Raw genomic sequence first — 22053 nt, 5'->3', positions numbered from 1 at the left:
TAATTAGCCATCCGTAGTCATTAAAAATTACTTTTGAACGCATTCGTGCTTTATTATACGAATCATACGAGATTTGTTTGGATTTCGAAGACGTTTTTCGAGTTTTCGTTGATTCTAATATAATCTAATATTAAAAAAATAAAAAAAACTACACTTCCCATGAACACCAGCTCTCCAACATAGCTAGCGTTAGCATACGGCTAATCTGTGCTAAGTAGGAAGTCGACTTAAGGTGTACGTTATAAATAAGAGAGTGGTCTTAACTTTCACAAAACATTTCCATGTTTATTTATTTATTTAAATGTTTATTTATTATTTCTTTACTTACTTCACTGGCTAAAAATGCATAAATGCCCGGATGAGACTGATGTATCTGATTGGTCCAGACGACTGCAGCCGTGAATTCCGGTCTCAATTGATTCAATTCAACAATAAGAATCGACTCCCAAATGACTCATTGCGCGTCTCCCCCCACAATCACCTGATTTCGGTTAATTATTTAACACAATCTTAATCCGCATTTTTTAGTAAACACTCCTATGTTAAGATTATTGTGTGTCCACTTGATTTCTCTTCGTTCTTCTAACAGCGTTAGAGTTATAAATACAGAATACAGCGATCACATCTATTTCGGCTCTTCAAATATGTGAGTCGGATCAAAGAGTCGACATATCACTGAGACTAGAAGAAATTGATGCATGTTTATATTGAAACCAATAATCAATCATTATCTTGTTAAGTAACAGCCAGTAGTTAGGTGTGATTAGATTCGGAAACCTGTGTAATATCGAGGAAAACGAGAAAGCCTAATTAACGAGGATGCAGAAACTTATTAGCGGAAAGACCTAGCTAGCCATTATAATTTACATATATTACATGTAAATATGTTTAAATATTTAAATACATCATTGGGTCAGGGCCGAGGTGAATCCAGAGACTATCCCAGGAATAGTGGCTGCAAGGCATGAGAATTCACCCTGGATAGGAAGAAAATCCATCAGATGCACACAGACACACACAGACATAGAGGTAATTTAGTAAAGTTAATCCACCTACTGGCATGTTTTGTATAGTGGGAGGAAACCGGTGAACCCAGAGGAAACCAACACTTCTCCTTGTCCCAGACTCCACCCTCCATTCACAATCGGCGCTCGACCACGCCCCGGCACCACAATTGTATCTTCAAGAGATTCAATTTATTTTTTAAAATTAATCTGTGCGGTAAAATATTTCAATATTTCCTGACAGTCTGATCTTTTTAATGGTGTTTGTATAAATGTAAATGAACAAATATATCATTATAAATAACGAAGCATATATAATACTGACAAGTTTAAATATTAAAGTCTGCGTGACATTTTAACACGGAAAGTTATTTCCTATAAAAACAAAACATCACACGTTTACTTATTTTTAAATGGATTCATTTATTTATTTATTCTGGCAATCAGTCTTTTGTGACATAAAATAGTTTTTGGCTTTTTAATTTGTTTGTGCCTATATAATTTTTTTTTTATTTGAACATTATTGTTATAGAGGAAAACAAAATCTGATGCTAATATGGGTTTACAAATAAGTAATAAAAATGCAACAGAAAAATTAGATAAACAAACAAAAACACTGTCAAGTCAAACATTCAAGGTACATTCAATGTTCAAGGTGTGTGGCGGTGTGTGTGTGTGTATATATATGTGTGTGTGTGTGTGTGTGTGTGTGTGTGCGCGGGGCCGTGGCATGGGAGGTCTGGGAGCCGCCCTGAGTTTAGCCGTGTGTAGCTCCCAGAGCCCGATCCGATCCGCGGTCGGAACACACCACCGTCCACATCCTCTACACGTGGGGAAGCAGCAGGAAGCGTCGCGGAACCCTGCGCTTCACCCCTTTATACAGAAACATTCAAACACCATCCTGAAACGAGCGGCGTGTGTAAATCCTCTGCAGCACTGCCGAGCTCTGACCCTCATTCTGTGCGAATGTAACGACTCCTTCACACAGAAAAGGACAGAAAAGGAAAATGGAATCAGAGCTCAGCTGAGCGATCGGACCCCGTGTGGAGTGATCCGATCCGATCCGATGTAGAGGAACACACACGCGCCGAAAATAAAAAACAATCCACAATAAAGAGGAAATAAAAACACAGCATGTAACATGTACATGAAACAGTCGCATGTATTCACAGTGTAATAATAATAATAATAATAACAATAACAATAATAATAAAAACAGGGCATCGTGGGAAAAAAAACCAACCCAAAATATACTCTGAACTTTCACTAAAGTTTCCCAAGAAAGAAACGTACAAAGGCATTTTAGGGTCACTGTTTAAAAAAATAAATAAAATAAATAAAAAATACAAGATTTCGACAATAAAGTCAGACTATTTGGATTTCTTTTCTTTTTTTTAATTATTTTTTTTAAAAAAGGCACAATTATATCAATATATAAAAATTCTCAAAAATATTGCGTCTTTTCTCGTGTGTAATGTTACGACTTTATTCTCGAAATCAAGTCTTTTATTTATTCTTTAAACAGCGACGTACGGGACGAGACGTCAGTGAATATAAAACATCGTTTTCTCCTCCGGTGAGAAAAGGTACGAGTTGATTTTTAAATGTTATCTTTGGTTTTGTCTGAACGGATTGAGGAAAGCTCGGCACCGTCACGCTCTCAGACGCCGTTCACCGACTTTCCGTGTAGAAAATATCATGCAAAAAAACATTTAAAAAAAAAAAAAAAAAAAAAAAAGGGGGCGGGGATATTATATGATAATCTGTGCAACGGTGACCACATTCTTTGGTTTAAGGTCGTTTGCTGCTTTAAATCTGATTGTGTCTCTCTGGTTCTTGCGGAACGGATCGACTGGCTTCCTCTGATTGTAGAAACATCGGATGTTCTCGGCTATACGTGATATACGTAGAGATACAGATCCATCCTTTGCATTATTCCTAATCATCTAAATAGACTTCTCGGACTATAATCCGCACACGTCCACGCAGCTTGGGGGAAAAAAAAAAACCAAAAAACAAACCAACGTTTGAGGAAAGCGACGACCGATCAATCCAGAAGGAGGCGTTTTTTCCCCGATTTGTATCGCAGCCCCTGCACCCCAGGAGCGCTGAGATTGCCCGCATCTCAACTCTTTGGTCGCTGTACGGATTCGGAGGCACCGAGGACGTCGAGGGAAACAAACAAACAAACAAACAAGCAGCATCTGGCGCCTCTGTTTCACTGCTAGACAAACGGACAAACCCGACTCATCTCATCTAGGAGCTCATTTTAATCCCGGAGACGTGACGTAATAATTAAATAATAATTTAGTCTGGACGTGCGTCAGAATCCTGAACGTCCATCAGAAGCTCGGACATTCTTGGGCTCAGCAAGGGGCGGAGCTTAAGCTACGTTAGCTCGGGAGTCGCATGCATTTCCGCTGCTCTTAAAGAAGCGGCGTTACAATTCGCTAAGCCGAGTAGTTCTCTGACTAACGTGAGTGCACGGCTGTGTTTAGGTAGTCACGTTGTGTAGTTCAAACCAGTGTTTTTACACCCTGGCGTTCCCGAACGCTTTCCAAAACAATCGCTTTTCCACACCGAAACGTCGGAAAACGCTCGCATCCCTGTATCGCGAGGCCGTGTAAAAAAAACCCCGTAAGAGACGTTGGCCTGCGTCGTTTCCGTCAGGCGTTTACAGGCGTGGTGTTTACAGGTACTTTAACGAAGCGATCAAACTGGAGCGCGGGCACGACGACCGCACGGCAACATCGTCCACCATCTTGCGTCACGTGACACGATCTCCGTTTTCTCCAGTCCACACCACAACACGAAAACGCCATTTTCGTTTCCAAATCCATCCACTAGGGACGGCGTTTTTTTTAAAAGCTCCGTTTTCGCTGGATAAAAAAACGCCGTCTCGGTGCGGACGGAAGGCAAAAAAAAAAAGACACGTTTTCAGATTTATCCGGATCAACGTGGACGTAGCCCGAGAGGTCTTGGCGTGAAAGTAGAAGCTTTGGAAGCTGAGGCTACGTCCACGTTGATCCGGATACGTTTGAAAACGCAACTTTTTCGTTTTTGCCTTCCGTCCACACAGACACGGCGGAAACGGAGCTTTTCAAAAACGCTCCCCCTGGTGGAAAACAGAGATATTGAAGATTACGACAGACTAAAGGACTGAACGCGCCACCGCGTCGCTCTCTCGACGTAGACATGGAGCCACTGCGTCGCTATCAGTAAGCTAGCTGAACGGCATTGTGGGTAGTGTAGGAGAGCGTTTAACCTGTCGAGTTTAAGCCACGTGGAAATCGTTCAGGATTTCAGATTTCACCCTTTAACAGAACGGATAAATGATTTCGGCTGAGCGGACGTGTTCCGTCTAGCGGTACCCCGGCGGCGTTTCGCTCGTCACTGGGACGCTCATCTTTGGTCTGGCTGTCAGGAAAACTCATTGTCGTCATCACGTCGTCCCAGTGAGCAGCAAAAAGACGCTAAAAAAAACAACAGAAGCAGCAAACGGCTCTTACGATGATGGCGTGTGTCACCGTTGCACAAGTTCTACAAAAACGACTAAAACGATTTGAAAAAAAAAAAAAAATACAAGTGCTAAACTCACATTTCTATACCTACAATAGCATCAACTCTATTAAAGGTCAAAACTAGAAATCAGTACTCAGTAGTACATATACATACACATACGCTGAGGGGGAAACCTACAGATTTGAGGTAAAACGTGTGTTTCTGCATTTCTTCACCTCACTCTACTTTTCTACAGAAATAATCTCTTTCTCGGACTCCTCACTGACTCCATCTTAAGGCCATTATTATTATTATTATTATTTAAAAAAAAAAAAAAGGAATAATACACCCAAAACCTACGAGTCTGGGAAAGCATTTTAGAGCTCGAGTGACTCCTCGAAAGTTTGCTGCGCTAAACGAAGTCGCTACGAAAAAAGGTATAAAAAAAAAAACACAAACCAAAAAAGAAAAAAAAGAAGAAGAACACGAATACAGACGTGAAATCATATCTCGCGCAGATATAAGAGTATAACTCCTACTGAAAGACCTTTCCTTGTTCCTTTCAAAATAAAATACTGAGAAGATACTGTACACACATTCATCGGAGGTCAGCGGTAAGAAAGAAGCCGAGCGCGAGCTCGATAAAGATACCCTGTCGAACAAACCGTGCGCGCTTCACGTCACGGCGTTACGCACGTACTAAAACCTTGAGTCCCTGAGTCGAGGAAAAGAAAAAAAAAAACGAAAAACACGACACGTTAATAATAACACTTAAAAACGAGGTAGTTTAAGACGGGAACTGTAAGGACCTGGAGAATTGAGGAAAAAAAACACACACACACACACACACACACACACACACACAATCGTAACGCGAACCTGAGAACTGCGTGACGAGGAGAAGATTAAATAAGAGTCGAAACATTTCGACGTTCGATAACTTTGAGGTAGGAGGAGGTAACGGAAAAGTCCGAGGCCCTTACGATCCCCGTGCAAGACAGACAGATGGACAGACAGACAGACGGACGGACAGACAGACAGACAGACAGACAAGAACAAACAGGAGCAACATTATTGCTATCAGGAAGTATCTGTTGTCGTGACGACGAGGTTAGAAGTGGCTAGTGAATATATTAAACTGGACGGACATGGTGGTGGGAGGCCACCAGTTAGGATTAACGCGACTCTGTTCCTGCGAGTTCCTTTAAACAGCCCAAAACCTCTCAACCCGTTTAGATCAGATCAGCAAACTGTTTTTTTCTTCCTTCGGCTGTTAACGACGTAATCCTTCTCCAGTGATACGCTCGCTTACATAACGCCCGATATCACACTTCACATTACATGGACGAAATCTTTAAAACATTCACGGTGGGTGAGTTTCTCTCTCTCTCTGTCTCTCTTTTAAACTTTAAAAAGAAAAGGAAAAAAATAAAAGAGGTGTATCAGCGATGGTTCGTAGCTGATGATCACTCCTGACTGGTAGACGGTGATGTCACTTCCTCCAGCTCGATGGCGAGATGCAGCGCGTGCTCCTCGGTCACATGACCGGGACTTCTTCCCGGGCTTCCCGACGACAGGTTGGCGAGGTCGTGTTCGTCGCGCGAGTAGCGTCCCGAGTCGCCGGTCTCGTGGCTGCCCTCGCTGGAGTGCGAGCCCTCGCTGTCGCCCCCCGGTGGCCCCAGCAGGGTGTGCAGGGACGACGGCTGCTGCAGCGACGGACTTCCTGGACGCTCGATGGAGTAACGGAGCAGGGTCGAACCCGTCTGGTACGTGGAGGAGGAGCAGACGGGAGACTTCTTCACCCGCTGAGGAAGGAGAACGCAGACGAGGGCGGGATTAACGAGGATTAACTGACAAGTTTCTTATTATTAAATCATTACAAAATCATCACTTTTTTAAATTGTTCTCCTCGTCTTTTTTATTAGTAACGACAGTAGAGGTTCCTTTGATCTGTATTTTTCGTTACGACACGCAAATCACGAGTTTTGGGCCGTACTGAACTGGCAAGTGCATCAATTCTCGAGAGGAAAAAGGAAAACAAAAGGAACAGAAAGGAAGGGAATAAAAGGAAGAAGAATCATAGAAAAGGAAAAAGAAAGAAGAGACAAAAAGGAAGAGAAGAGGAAAAGCCCTTTCCGGACTGAATTTGCATATTCATAAATTCCAGCGTTCTTTCTGCTTTTCGACCTTTATCTCTTTCTCATTTCGTTTATTTTGTGGCACTCGGGTTCATTATTCCGTACAGACCAACAGCCCGCTATCTTCCAAACACAAACCCACCGACGTGAAGTCTTTCAGTGAATGAAAAAAAGGAGAAGATTCGCCGAGAGAAGCCATCCAATGCGAGATTTTTATCAGATACACGGGTATTTCCGCTAATATTCATTAACGGACGAGGTGAAAGAATGAAACGTGATTCAGCTTGTCTGCTTGGCTGTACCTTCTCATCCTTCCTAAACAAACCCCGCTTCTGTGCCTTCTTCCTCTCGGCCGAGGGTCTGACAGGGCCGTAACTGTTTATAACCAAATCCGTCCCGCCCTGAGAACCATGGGAAAAAAAAATAAAAGACTTTCGGCTTTCTGAGCTGTACACGTGTCATGATATATTCATTCATCTTCTGTCCTATTTATCCTATTCTCATCATTATTATTATTATTATTATTATTATTATATATGTATAATTTACCTTTGCATCAATAAAGTGTTCTCTCATCACGGGCACCAGGATGTGTGCACGCTCAGCTTGATTTTCGTCGGCCGTTTGAGATGTCGTGGGCGGAGCTTGACCTTGTCTGGGCCTGATGATTTTGCTGGTGCAGGATTTTCTGTGGTGTGACGTGATCATGTCAGTCAGTGTATCACCCTTAAAACCATCACTTCATCATCATCATCATCATCGTCATCTTCGTCATCATCATCGTCATCGTCATGAATTAAATGATTTAAAATCCAGAGGAAAACTCACTTGGCTTTCTCGCGACACACCAGGATAAAGGCACAGATGGTGATGCACGTGAGAGCAATACACACACCAACGACCACACCCACCATCGAGTGCTGGTCCAGATCCGAAAACACTGCGCACACACACACACACACACACACACACACATTGGGGGGGGGGGGGGTGTTAGGGATTGGAACGGAAGGAAAAAAGAAGGAAAAGAACAGGAAGAGGAAAAGTACAGGAAAGAAATGAAAGCAAAAAAAGCAGAAGGAAAGGAGACCATACCGAAAGGAAAGGAAAGCGAAAGAGAGGGAAAGTTAGAGAAAAGATAAGAAAAGGAAAGACGGGAAGTAATAGAGAAGGAAAGAACAGAAACGGTGGAAAAGAACGGACGAAAGGAGAGGAAACAGGAAAGGAAACAACACGTATGAATAAAGAAGAAAGAAAGGAAAGTGAAAAGGAAGGACGAGGGGATGAAGCGAACGGAAAGTAAAGAGAAGGAAAAGAGAAAGTAAAGAGAGGTTTCGCGTCCTCACCTGTGGCGTGGGCGGAGCTGTGAGAGCGGCCGGTGCGTTCGGGTTGCCCGTGAGCGCTGACCGTCAGTTCCACGGCAGGTGAGAACGGCCCATCTCCCATCTGATTGGACGCCGACACTTTCACCAGGTACACGTTACCCGGCTGCAGGTTCTCCAGCAAAGCCATGGTGATGCTTCCTGAGGAGATAAATCAATCAGTCACGTGATATAAGAATCCATCTCTTTTACCTGGCGTGTGTCTCTCGCTTCCCGTCTGCTTCTGCCAGCACACACACACACACACACACACACACTGACCCTCTCTCTGCAGGATCTGCCATTCGCCCGCAAGCCACGCCTTGCGTGATGCGTACAGGATGGTGTAACGCGTCACGGCGACGTTCGGCTCGTTCGGCGCTTTCCATGACACCAACGCCGTGTCTCCTTCGATCAGAGTGACTTTGACTCCCGCGGGGGGCAGGGCCGGGACTGAAGGAGGTGGGGGCGGGGCGGGGAGACACACAAACGGACCAATCGGTATCATCGACTCTTCTAGCAATAATAACACGTTGTTATTCTATAACAGCACGATATTACTAGCATTACTCTCTCACCGTCCGGCAGCGTGCTCTGATACACCACGGGACTCCAGGGACTGGACAGCTGATCCACGTGCAGGCGCACGGCGAACTCGTAGCGAGTGTTCGGCTGCAGGTCCTTCACCAGCAGACTCTGAGCCCCGCTGCAACACCGGAGATAAATTATTAAAGATAAATCTGTTTCTATCTCCGTCTCCAGGTTCAGGTGTGAGGTGTGGCCTAAAGTTTAGGTAGTATTTATCCTCTCTCTCTCTCTCTCTCTCTGATACTCACGTCTGTAAGTAGAGGACGAGCGAGGCGTTCTGGAGGCTGACCGGGTTGCAGCGCACCGTGTAGTTGACGGTCTGTGCGCTGCTGAAGGCGGGCTGGGCCCAGTGCAGGAAGACGGAGGAGGAGCCGTTGGCTCGCGCGAACACGTGATGCGGTGGAGGAGGAGGAGGCACCAGACGATCGCGCACCGCTGTCGTGCAAACGATAAACGATAGGAAACGTTATGACATTTGGGAATAAGGCGAGTACGTAGTGCAGCTTTATATTTCCAGCGTAATATGGAGATGGCGAGCGCGTAAGGACGGCGCGGCGGTGCTTACAGACGCATCCCGGTGTGCTGATGGTGCGATCGGCCTGGTAACCCTCGCCGACGAAGCTGAAGGCCAGGAGCTTGACGTGGTATTTCTTCCTGGGGTCTGGATTAAAGACAGGACAGAGAACGTGCAGGTTTACCATCAGTATGTGTACAAACTAGAAATGGGAAAGGATAGAGGATATAGCTCTCTCTCCCTCTCTCTCTGTGTGTGTGTGTGTGTGTGTGTGTGTGTGTGTGTGTGTGTGTGTGTGTGTATGTTCAGCAGATGTCCCAGGTCAGGCCCTATCTATGGCCTTCTGCCTAGAAATCAAAAGACGTGTGTCTATCCCTTAGTCCGGACCGCCATTATTCTGTCCATCCCCCGAGCAGAATACAACTCCCCACCCCCTTCAGACACACACACACACACACACACACGGTCACTGGTCACTTCTCTTTTATAGCCCGGGCACAAAAGTTAAAGCAGTGGCCAAAAGATCATGGGAAACAGAGAGAGAGAGACACAGAGAGAGAGAGAGAGAGAGAGAGAGAGAGAGAGAGAGAGAGAGAGAGAGAGAGAGACAGAGAGAGGGGGGATGGAGACAGAGAGGGACAGAGAGAGAGAGACACACACACAGAGAGAGAGACATACACACAGAGAGAGAGAGGGGGGGGTGGAGACAGAGAGGGACAGAGAGAGAGACACACAGAGAGAGAGAGAGAGAGAGAGAGAGAGAGAGCGAGAGAGAGAGAGGGGGGGATGGAGACAGAGAGGGACAGAGAGAGAGACAGAGAGAGAGAGAGAGAGAGAGAGAGACAGAGACAGAGAGAGGGGGGGATGGAGACAGAGAGGGACAGAGAGAGAGACACACCGAGAGAGAGGGGGATGGAGAGACAGAGAGAACAGAGAGGGATAGAGAAAGAAAGAGAGACACACAGAGAGACCTGTAGAGAGAGAGAGAGAAAGAGAGAGAGACAGAGGCATATGTTTTGTCTCTTGCAGTATTCACACTGACCACAAGATGGTGCTATTAGTTAACACATGCACAAAGTGACCTTTTGGTTATAATGAGAATTGTATTGGTTTTAATGGAAAATGTAATGGTCCTGTGCGTCTCTACTGGTACTCTGTTGCCTTCTACACATGCTTGGTGCCATGTTATGTCTAGTGGATACCAGTAGTGGACCGGTAATGGTAATGGAAATGGTTTTAATGGTTAGCTGATGGTGTTTCTGTGATAGAATCCCTGTGATGGTTTCTGTTGTTGTTTTTTTCCAGCAGGGAAGGCAGGTTCTCGGAGATTTCTGGAAAAACCTTGCAGCCGATTTCGATATGAAACTGTAGAGAGGAAAACTCCGGTCACGCCGATTGTGTGGACCTTGTTTATTTTTTTCTCCTCGTTTACTTCTACTTTTTTGATATTTCCAAGCTTTCGATTTCGTTCGTTTTGAAAGCGTCTCCGTTCCCCAGATGTACTCATGTAAATAAAGAACTATTTGTTTTGATAGAACTACACCAGCTTGGGCTCTTCAGTCTAACACAGACACGTGAACAACCCCACTGCATCTGAAATCTTTAAGATCTCTAAAACTGTGGGCGGAGTCGTGGAGGGAAGCCGGAAGTGGTCGGACGCGTTTTCGGGATTCCACGCCTGAGGAAGCTCTGTGGAGCCAGGCAGGGGGCAAAGTTCGAGCTCAGATAAAACTCCTATAGAATGTGAGTTCAGGGGTCAGCAACACGAGCTGGGCCTCGTTTCTGGGCTCCTACATGTCCCACAGAGAGAGAGAGAGAGAGAGAGAGAGAGAGAGAGAGAGACAGACAGACAGAGAAAGAGAGATAGAGAGAGACCGAGAGAGAGATAGAGAGGGAGAGACAGAGAGAAACAGAGAGAGAGAGACAGAGAGAAACAGAGAGAGAGACACAGACAGAGAAAGACGGAGAGAGACAGAAAAAGAGAGAGAGAGACAGAGAGAGAGATAGACAGAGAAAGAGACAGAAAAAGAGAGAGAGAGAGAGAGAGAGAGACAGAAAAAGAGAGAGAGAGAGAGAGAGTCTTCGTTCGTTTTCCCTCCCTAGGAACTATGTTAGTATTTTTTCCGCATCTACTCCTCTTTAAAATTGTACACTGATGCCTTTAGTAGAATCTGAAACACCAGCAACAGGCCTCTCGTTGTCCCCACACACACACACACACACACACACACACACACACACACACACACACACACACTAGCCTGAGGTGACTACACTCAGCACGCACTGCCATGGGGCGAGAGAGGACTGGCTGGGGGCGGGGCTGACATCTGGGCAGTGACCTTTGACATGGAATGAGCAAGCCAAATCCTGTGCTAAAATGTTTGTGTGTGTGTGTGTGTGTGTGTGGGGCAGGATGGAAGAGTGAAAAATACTAAACACGTATGCATGCTGGCTCAGATCTGTGTGAAGTCATGATTTCACCATCCTTACTATAATTCAGATACTTACACAAACACACACACACACACACACACACACACACACACACACACACACACACACGGAGGCAGTCAGCAAACGGAGATGCGCACTGGCCCTCAGTTAACAGCAGTGTGGTAACGCACACATAAGACGGAACACAAACTTTAATGGACTGTAATGACCTTGTGTGTGTGTGTGTGTGTGTGTGTGTGTGTGTGTGTGTGTGTGTGTGTGTGTGTGCGCGCGCGCTCCTGCAGGGATTCAGGGTTCAAATGCAGGGATTTACCTGACCCTAAAGTTAATCTAACCCATGCAGGTTTTTTCCCGACTCCAGTGTGTGAAGGGACATTAAAGAGCCGCTGACCGGCCGAGTCGTTTGTTTTGTTTGACGTTTCGTTCGTCGACCTTCGACGCAAGAAGCTGTTTCTTTTGTTTCAACACCGTTCTACTGTTCCGCTGCTACTTTACTAGCGGACTGAAACATCCTGACGCGTCACGTGAACGGCTCGTCCCACGAGGCGGTGCGCCAAGTAAGAAATAATCCCCGACGTTTAACCGATTAATGAAACGGCACATCACGCGTTTGACCGGTTTATAGTTACGTTTAATGCTGTGAAACGCCCACGTGACAAGTTCCTCTTCTCGCTTATGTTTTAACATCTGTAAACAGCTGTTCCCTCACGAGTCTCTCTCTCTCTCTCTCAAAAAACCCCCCTGCAGCTTTCATAAACATCACCATACCGACGATACGTTTTACTCAGTCAAAGATTACCCGACAGTCCCTGTGCGTGAGCTGTTACTATAGAAACGATAACGCGTTAGACAAGCGCATTAATATGAACCCAGCGTTCATGTTACACCCGGAACCGGCAGAGGCGTGACCTTCTGACCAATCGGATTCGACGGCGCTGTGGTACGTCTCGAGTTAGCGAACACGCCTCCTTTCAAGAGTGAGAAAATAAGAGTTCACTTTGTCCTAATCGGTTACTATTTATTTATCTGATACTATTTATTGTTATTTATACACCCCCACACACACACACACACACACACACACACACACTAGAGAGAACTGCTGAGACTGTAGTATATCCCAGAGTTTTAACGCAATTCCCCGAATCCACGTGGGGAAGCTGTTTATTGCTGTAGCAGCTGTCCATTCGTCTTCGCTCCATCACTTCACTGACAGGGTGAAAACACGGCGGTTTCCCTCTCCCCCGGAACACCATCCATTACAATCCACTGAGAAACTGCTCTACAATCTGGTCAATAGCCCCACACACACACACACACACACACTGTTGACTACGACAGATATCCTCAAGTCTCTAATGGTGTGATTCGGGCGTGGCTTCGGTGCCCGCTAGTCACGGGCGTGGAGAAACGGGCGTGGTCGCCGTAGCTGTCAGTGCCGGCGGAGGCGTGAACGTTAACTTTACGTCATCATCGCATCGCATTATATCGCACAGACAGAACGTATCGTTTCGATATAACTGGCTGCTTTAAAGACGTCACGGGGGCTAGACCTGTTACAAAGGAGTTTAATACAAAGAGGAAAACAAACAAACAAACAAACAAACTAACTTCGATGATCTCAAACACAAGCGAAAACGATCCGAACTCTCTCTCTCAAAAAAACAAAAAAAAAGACTTTCCATTTTCCAGCGTCATATTAACAAGAAACCCGGCGTAGTAGAATTAGTAAGAGTGGAGCTGTGGGTAAAAATGCTGGACTCGTACTCCCAGGACACGACGCCGGCAGGACGAGACTCGGCTCGGCCGGTTAGCGATCTCCGACACGATCTCCGAGCACGGTGGTGTTCATGCTGGATATTAGCACGAATTAGCTTCTGAAGCTGAAACGTTAAAGCGCTGCTGCATCACTCTCTTTAGATACATGTGACGCGAGGGCTAAATCCTGCATAAACTGCACCACTATCAGCAGCCAGTCGAACAGCATTGTGGGTAATGTAGGTCACCGTTAACCACAGTAAAAGTGAAATAAATAAAGAAAGAAAGAAAGTCGTTCGGAGTGGAGTTTTATTTTAACTTTCATACATTGGATCGGAGCAAAAACGGGACCGTGCTCAAAATCACTGACTCGGCACTCTTTAACGGTCCCCAAGCGGCTCACGAGAGACTTGTTTGAGCTCGACGAGGTCTCCGGCGTTTGAGAAAGCGCTGCTCTCGGGTCAGTGTGAATGACACAGCGCTGTAAATACACCGCTGTTATTCTTATAGCAAAAAGTCTCCACATGCACTGACAGCAGATATGTCACCTTTAACCTCACCACATCCGTGCTCGTATTTTACACCGCTGACAGCACGGATGGAAAAGCAGTGTGTGTGTGTGTGTGTGTGTGTGTGTGTGTGTGTGTGTGTGTGTGTGTGTTTAAATGCCCGACTGACTGCTCGTGCTATGAAATAGTGCGAGTTGGAAATTGTGTGCATTTTTTTGTGTCCCTGTGTGTGTGTATATATATAGATAGATAGAGATATATATACACGTGTGTGTGTGTGTGTGTGTGTGTGTCAGCCCTACGTCTCTGGTTGTTAAAGCTCTCTAGATGGTTGTGAGAGACTCCAGCAGCTTTGAAGTGAAGCTTCCCCCACCAGCGCTGGCTCACAGCGACCATAAACCCCGCCGTAAATCTTCCACGCTGCTCTCATTCTCCGTCTCACCGTCCCTTCCCCTCCGCTCGTCCGTCTTCCTTCTCTCTCTACAAGAGCATGTATCGCAGCTCTCGCACGGACGTGTTCGTTTTTTCAAAAAACGAACCAGGCGAGATCGTGATTATGAACCGTCGTAGTAGATGGTCTGTCAGAAACCGTGTAGTCGAGTGTGTGTGAACGCGTAATCTGGTCGTACGCGGTTCTTTTCGCTTACAGATTCAGGTGCAGTGCTTAACTCGCACCCAAAAACCCCAAACTCATCTCATTTCAAGCCAAAACTGCCCCCAAATTGATCTGAATATCAGCTGCTGACCAGCTGGACGACCTCTCGCTCCGTCCACAGATGGCCGCAGCTCCTCCTGCCGAGCGTCCCGGGTCCGTCGTCGGTCCGCAAACGGAACGGGACGAGATAAAGGGCGACCTTTTGGGGCTGAAGGTCGAGCACACGGCAAACATTCTGTGGCCCCCCCATTCTTAGGCCACAGCAAAGGATCATGTGAGGTCAGAGGTCACTGAGAGAGGTCAGGGATAAGGGAGGAGGAAGTGGACATTGAGGAAAGAGCGGGGGTTTTTTCTGGAGAACAGGAGACATGTCGGGTTCTGAAAAGTGCTCTTCAATCCATCACCCACCGGCTCTTCTGTCAATAGAGCTGATACCCACGACCCCCCTACGCCGACATTGTTCTGCTCAGCCAATAGCAGTCACCTTCGGGGTCGGTGATAAACGGGCTAACAGCAAACACAATGGTTTGTTCTGAGTACCGACTGGACTGAACTTGTTTTACTTAAAGTGCTAACGGACACGAAGCATAGTTTTGGCAGCTGTAGGGTTCAGAGCGGGATGGGTCAAAGCCCAAAAGCCCACAATTACCAAGATGCTAATTCGTATTTTTATTTATTTAATAAGATGGATGGTTTTAAATAATCGTTTAAAAAACGATTTTTTAAAATCCTTTAATATGTATTTTTCTAGCTTAATGCCTTTTTGACCCAAGTGAGAAGTGAGAAGAGAACAGTGTCATAGGAAATGTTTAGTTTTGGACCCTAATCAATTTATTTTATATATATATATATATATATATATATATATATATATATATATATATATATATATATATATTAGAGATGGGCAGATAAAAATGGCGGCTGGGATATCGTTCGTATCGTATAACAAATGATGAAAATTGGAATGGGAAATGTTTATTATATTTTCTTTCCTTACGACTGATTTTATTATATTTAAGGAGTTTAACTATGAAGTACTTCACAGTTTAAAAAAAAAAAAAAAAAACAGTCTAAAGCGTAGCTTAGAAAACAATATCGGATGAGTATCGGCTTATACTCGAGGTTTCGGTACGAGTGTCTGAAAAGAAAAAAGTGGCATCATTCGATCTCTAGAATACACCCTATTACACCATTCATACTTCTATCCATTAGATAATCTACTCATCCATCCATCTTTCCAGCCACACATCTGAGGTGTTGTTTGCTTTGGTTTAACTTCTTGAACCGTCTTAGTTTGCCTTTGTGGATCTTTCCATCCATCCATCCAGGTACATGTTTTCTTATGGACCTTATCTACTCTACTCTACACCCTACCCGCCCCAGCAGTGATGGTGGAGTCTGTGCTCACCGAGGCCTCCGATGGTGTGGCGGTTGATGTGGGGTGGTATCTGGATGGGCGGGCTCTCGGGTTGGCTCTCCTCGTGGTAGAAGAGTCTGAATCCCTGAAGGCCGGCCACAGAACTCCCCGCAGCCAAACGCCAGCGCACCGCGAGAGTCGTACAGTTCAGGGGCTCCAACTGCAGCTCCGGCGCCAGGGGCACTACACATCGTCGCACGAGAGAGAGAGAGAGAGAGAGAGAGAGAGAGATAAACAATCACTTTGAATGTATTAGCATAAAGGGAATGTTTCATAAAATGTAGTGCCATTACATCTACATAATGGTTTTTCTAACTCTCTGTTTATTCAGTTTTTTTCCCCCACAGGAAAACAACTAAGCGCCTGAGCGACGTAACCCCGCCCACAAAACCCACCTGTAACCCTCCCACTGATCACCGCCATTAATATTAAAAAAATAATAATTAAATCAACCAGTTTCATTAACGCTGTTAAAAATGAGCTGAAAAACCCCACACAAGGTTACACTATACACAAACACCAGCACCCTCGAACGACATCTTGTTGCCAGTACACGCTTTTCATTTGCGCGAGTTCGTTTCTACGTGCCTGCTTCACACTTATTTTACTGCCGTGTTTACGGTTTGCGACTCTAAAACGGATTTAACGAGGCAAACTTTTCATTTGTACTGTGAGCTCATAAATGCGTACGACAAAAGCAATAAAGCTGGAGTGAATTTGTCTGGCAAAAAACGCGGGTCTTTACTGGGCAAGCTCCTGACGTTTCATATGCTCGGCACTCTGCTTTTATTGAGTGTGAAACATCTGAAACCGGTGCGCAGAGAGCCCTGTGGTCGTGGACATGGTGGCCACAGATGATTTCGGAGGAATTGTACATCACTTTTATTTAGAATGACGGTGAATATAATTCGCATGGAGGAACTGGCCCAGCGGTTAGTGTGAGGGAAGGCTATTCTGCTTCTCAGAACTCACGGTGCCTGCGGGCTCTCGTTTTATGATCCGTGACTGAGGCCTTTTCTACGTGCCTCACAGCCAGGGTCAGAGTTCAGTGCGGCGACCAACACAATGCCTTAACAGGACGGTTATTGTGAGCACTTAACGTGCACGGATAGATGGAGAAAAAGAGAGAGAGAGAGAGAGAGAGAGAAACAACATATACCTTCTGTGAAAGAGAGAGAAACAGAAGCAAAAAACTAGGAGACAAGCAAAGAGCAAAAAAATAAAAGAATGATAAAGAGGAATAGTAGGAGAAATAGAAGGACAGAGAAAGAAAAAAAAGTAATAAAAGAAATTTTTGCCTGTGTATTCGTAGAACCCAATGAGGAGAACATCATCATCATCATTATTATTATTATTATTATTATTATTATTATTATTATTATTATTATTATTACAGAGACAAAAGAGAGAAAAAACTGTCTCTCTATCTATCATCGGACGTATATGGATGAAAAGATGGTGAAAGAAAACTCATCTATAGAACAAGCAATGCACCAGATAGAAATGGGGAGAGCCTGATCTCGCTCATTTTACACAAAACAAAGTCTCAAAGAACTGAGCAGGCACAGCTCCTGGAGCTACCTCTTCTATTAGACGTAGAGAGAGGCTGGAAAATATCCTCAGAGGCACGTTATCTCCTAATCACTTAGGAAACGTACCAGATAAACACGTCCTTCCTGATTTAACACTAGGACTGCGAACTACTCCGCAACGTCTCTAGACTTTTGGTGTTACCTTCTCTGCTGGAGGTCTTGGGGGTCCTGTGGGAGGTCCAGGCGCTCGGCTCTCCCCAGCCCATGCTGGTGGAGGCGGCAATCCTCAGAAGGTAGACGGTATCGGGCTGGAGGCCCTCCAGCAGGTGATGGGTTTGGTCTCCGGGCAGCTCCAACTGCGTGGTGGATCCCTCAGAGCCGGCCCGGTACCACAGGCGATACGCGGAAACGCGGCCGCGGCTCAGCTTCGGCGCCAGTGGCAGCCATGACACCTGGATATCCGTGGGACTGCGGCTGGTGAGGGACAGCTCTGGGGCACGCAGAGGAACTGAGCAGAGAGAGAGAGAGAGAGAGAGGGAGACATATACAGCAAGTCTGTTTGATATGCACTTGGCACAACATTAAAGCTTCCCATACTTCCCTTACTGAGTATCTACAGTCAGCTCCAGAATTATTGGCACCCTTATTAAAATACAAATAGAGACATGCTTCAGTTACATTGTGTGTGTAAGAACTCACATGGATGCCAATCATTCTGACATGTTGTTTTGTTAATAAGTATTTTATTTCATCTTCAATTATTGGTTAGATTTTTTTCTTTTTCCCACATTTTGAAGCAAATTAACCTCAAAGACTTTTTTTTTAACCAAGGGTGCCAATAATTCCTGAGCGGAGTAAAAAAAATTAAAATAATTACAAAAACATGTCTAAGATTATAAATCAACATTTTGTATGGTATGAAATTCAGCTTTTTGCAATGCTCGGCCATTTTGGATTTGAATAAACTCGAATGGGGGTTGATTTTTTGCAAGAGTTTTTGATACCACTACACTATTGTTCCTTTTTCGCTCAGTGCAAATGACGATGTCTGAGCTTCTAAACAAGGCAGTCTTGGTTAGTTCTGCCTCTTAATGATTCATTCAGGTAAATCTAAGTGTAACGACTGTATTTATATCACATGCTTGAGTGTTTATATTGTATCAATAAATTATCAATAAAATGTATTTACGCGTTTCCTCCTAGCGGAGTGTAGAATAAAGCAGCGCTTGTATAAATCCTAAAAGACCTTTGGAGTTGGTGAGGTGAGCATTCTTGCTCAATATCGCTCTGTTTAATGATTTACTACAGAGTCCTTTTATCTGTTTCTTTCTCATCCCCTCATTCCTCCTCTCTCTGTTTTAATCCCTTTGTTCTTCTTCCCTGAACTGACCACTTAGGGTACAAGGTTGTATATTACAATCTCAACTACTCAGTATGATCACCCTTTGACCTTTCAGACACAGACCTAAGGCTCAGAGTATCCCTATTTAAACAGTCTACCTGTACACACACACACACACACACACACACACACACACACATTTATAAATCTAATTCTCACCATCCTCGAGTGTGTATTGGACGACGTGGTCGGACATTCGGCTGGCTCCCATAGGCATGTACGCTACAATGTAGAATGTGTAGTTCTGTGATGGCTCCAGGTCGTCGACGATGTAGCGGGTGGTGTCGTTGCCAATGACAACCTGGTACTCTTCGTTATTAAGACCTGTTCGATAAAAACAAAAATCGCATATTAACTTTACTGACTGACTGATCTAGTTTGATCCTAACTAAATATACTGCTCTGTATAATTAGTGTATAGTATATAATGTATAGTATATAGTGTATAATGTAGTGTATAATGTATAGTATATAGTGTATAATGTAGTGTATAATGTATAGTATATAGTGTATAATGCATAGTGTATAATGTATAATTTATAGTGTATAATGTTTAGTATATAGTGTATAATGTATAATTTATAGTGTATAATGTTTAGTATATAGTGTATAATGCATAGTGTATAATGTATAATTTATAGTGTATAATGTTTAGTATATAGTGTATAATGTATAGTATATAGTGTATAATGTTTAGTATATAGTGTATAATGTATAGTGTATAATGTTTAGTATATAGTGTATAATGTATAATGTTTAGTATATAGTGTATAATGCATAATGTACAGTGTATAATGTATAGTATATAGTGTATAATGTTTAGTATATAGTGTATAATTTATAGTGTATAATGTTTAGTATATAGTGTATAATGTATAATTTATAGTGTATAATGTATAATTTATAGTGTATAATGTTTAGTATATAGTGTATAATGTATAATTTATAGTGTATAATGTTTAGTATATAGTGTATCATTTATAGTGTATAATGTATAGTATATAGTGTATAATGTATAGTGTATAATTTATAGTGTATAATGTTTAGTATATAGTGTATAATGTATAATGTTTAGTATATAGTGTATAATGCATAATGTACAGTGTATAATGTATAGTATATAGTGTATAATGTTTAGTATATAGTGTATAATTTATAGTGTATAATGTTTAGTATATAGTGTATAATGTATAATTTATAGTGTATAATGTATAATTTATAGTGTATAATGTTTAGTATATAGTGTATAATGTATAATTTATAGTGTATAATGTTTAGTATATAGTGTATCATTTATAGTGTATAATGTATAGTATATAGTGTATAATGTATAGTGTATAATTTATAGTGTATAATGTTTAGTATATAGTGTATAATGTATAATGTTTAGTATATAGTGTATAATGCATAATGTACAGTGTATAATGTATAGTATATAGTGTATAATGTTTAGTATATAGTGTATAATGTATAGTGTATAATGTATAGTATATAGTGTATAATGTATAGCATATAATATATTGTGTATAATGCATAATGTACAGTGTATAATGCATAATGTATAGTATTATGTAGTGTATAATGTAGTGTATATAATTTGTTTTCAAAATTAACTGAAAAACCCCACCCAAGTATATATCATATACACAAATTACACACACAAACAAACTCAAACGTCCTTCACCATCGTAAAGGTATAACACCACACAATCTCCATTCCTAAGACAACAGATTAATATCTAACGGAACAGCTGAATCTGCAGTGATGGGATACGATACATTTCCCTTTCAGTATCCTCTAACAAAGACGTGACCGAGTCCGGGTGTACAGACCTACCGTTAATTGGTGAATAATGATGACATGGATAAAAACTATTTTAAAACTTACAGCAAGGTCAACAATGCTAGCATTTTAATAATGATTTTTTTCCCCTCTTACACGCCAGTCGTTTCTCTTTTTTCGATAATAAATCGATTCATGATTGTTGCACTGATTCATTTAAACCGGTGCATCGACCCAACCGGTCATACCGCTACGCCCCTATGATGTATATGTGCGTTTATATATAATTAGTGGAGCGGATATATTTTTTGGCTTATTTGTAAAGCAACATCCTGGCTGTGAGATTTCATTTCTCATTTCTCTCTATTAATTCCTGGGGCGGGGGGGGTTGGCTTGGGGGAGAAAATGAGAAGAGGGCAGGCTCTATTTGCTGAACGTTTACAGGTCTGCTTTCTCTGCAGCGCGACGGTCTCTATGGCACATACATGCGTTAATCAGGACATAATTGCTTAATCAGACCCCTGTTAAGCTTTCTTTTTCTTTTACACATTCTTCCTCATTAATCCTATTCTGCTCCTAATGAACCGGTGCGGTTATTCTAATCGGGGCCCCAGCGCACAAGAGACGTGTCAACTCGATCAAATTGGTCACGCCTCCTTAAAAGGGGGATTTAAATCCAGGGGCGCGGAGATGAATTCCACGCGCCGATTTTCTCACACAGCCAGCACGTCCGATAAGGCTTTAATTAGTCCGGATTAGCCAGCGCGCACAACAGGACCACAAGAAGGATCGAGCTCCTAATTTCGGACCTGGCAAAGATACTTGAGCGCCAAAAAGAAAGAAAAGCGACGGTTAAGCAACAAGAAAAGCCTTGTTCTCTGGATGAATAGCCTGCTCGCTGACTTTGCTACACTTTGACTGAAGTTTAACACACACACACACACCCAAACTCGGACAATGCCTGAGCTGCACCACTCACACACTCCCTATCTACATCCCTTCCTTTATGATCCTGCTAATTAGTGGAGAATGCTGGACGGCTGCTCCAGGTTTCTCAGTCGCTAAAGCCGTAACGACACGTAAAAACTTTGAGCGGATGCACTGCCTTCAGAAGAGAGCAGTACTGAGTGAAAGACTATCTCTCTCTCTCTCTCTCTCTCTCTGAAAGTGCTAGCAGGTGTTTCTTTTCCTGACTTTTCTTTCTCGTGTTAAAGCTGCTTAACGGACTGATAATTAGGCTGAAAAGGGCAGACGGGAACAAAAGAAATATATATATTTTTGTCCAAAAGTGACTTTCGCGGCCTCTTCACGAACAATGAGGACGCCCAGCGTGCTTTAACAGCACGACGAAGAACCGGCAGGACATTACTGTAAAGTGGTACGTTCCCAGAACCGGGCTTTGTTTTTCTTCAGTCTCTAGAAGTCAGGAAG

At 43.5% G+C, this 22053-nt stretch overlaps 1 protein-coding gene across 1 annotated transcript in view; it reads right to left on the bottom strand.

The window, feature by feature from the left end:
* Positions 1-5894: 5894 nt before the first annotated feature.
* Positions 5895-22053, bottom strand: part of prtga (protogenin homolog a (Gallus gallus)) — a 33818-nt gene continuing 17659 nt past the window's right edge. Inside the window, exons 8-19 of the mRNA XM_053622336.1 lie at positions 18999-19163; positions 17640-17945; positions 15897-16088; positions 9158-9253; positions 8841-9027; positions 8583-8710; positions 8287-8457; positions 7990-8166; positions 7472-7583; positions 7193-7331; positions 6946-7044; positions 5895-6310 (exon numbers count right to left, since the gene is read on the bottom strand). Coding sequence (XP_053478311.1) covers positions 5972-6310; positions 6946-7044; positions 7193-7331; positions 7472-7583; positions 7990-8166; positions 8287-8457; positions 8583-8710; positions 8841-9027; positions 9158-9253; positions 15897-16088; positions 17640-17945; positions 18999-19163 — 2111 coding nt within the window. The 3' untranslated portion in view covers positions 5895-5971. The remainder of the gene's footprint in view (positions 6311-6945; positions 7045-7192; positions 7332-7471; positions 7584-7989; positions 8167-8286; positions 8458-8582; positions 8711-8840; positions 9028-9157; positions 9254-15896; positions 16089-17639; positions 17946-18998; positions 19164-22053) is intronic.

Source organism: Ictalurus furcatus, chromosome 4, assembly GCF_023375685.1.
Source record: "Ictalurus furcatus strain D&B chromosome 4, Billie_1.0, whole genome shotgun sequence".
NCBI lineage: Eukaryota > Metazoa > Chordata > Actinopteri > Siluriformes > Ictaluridae > Ictalurus > Ictalurus furcatus.
This window is presented reverse-complemented; position numbering and strand designations above follow the sequence as displayed.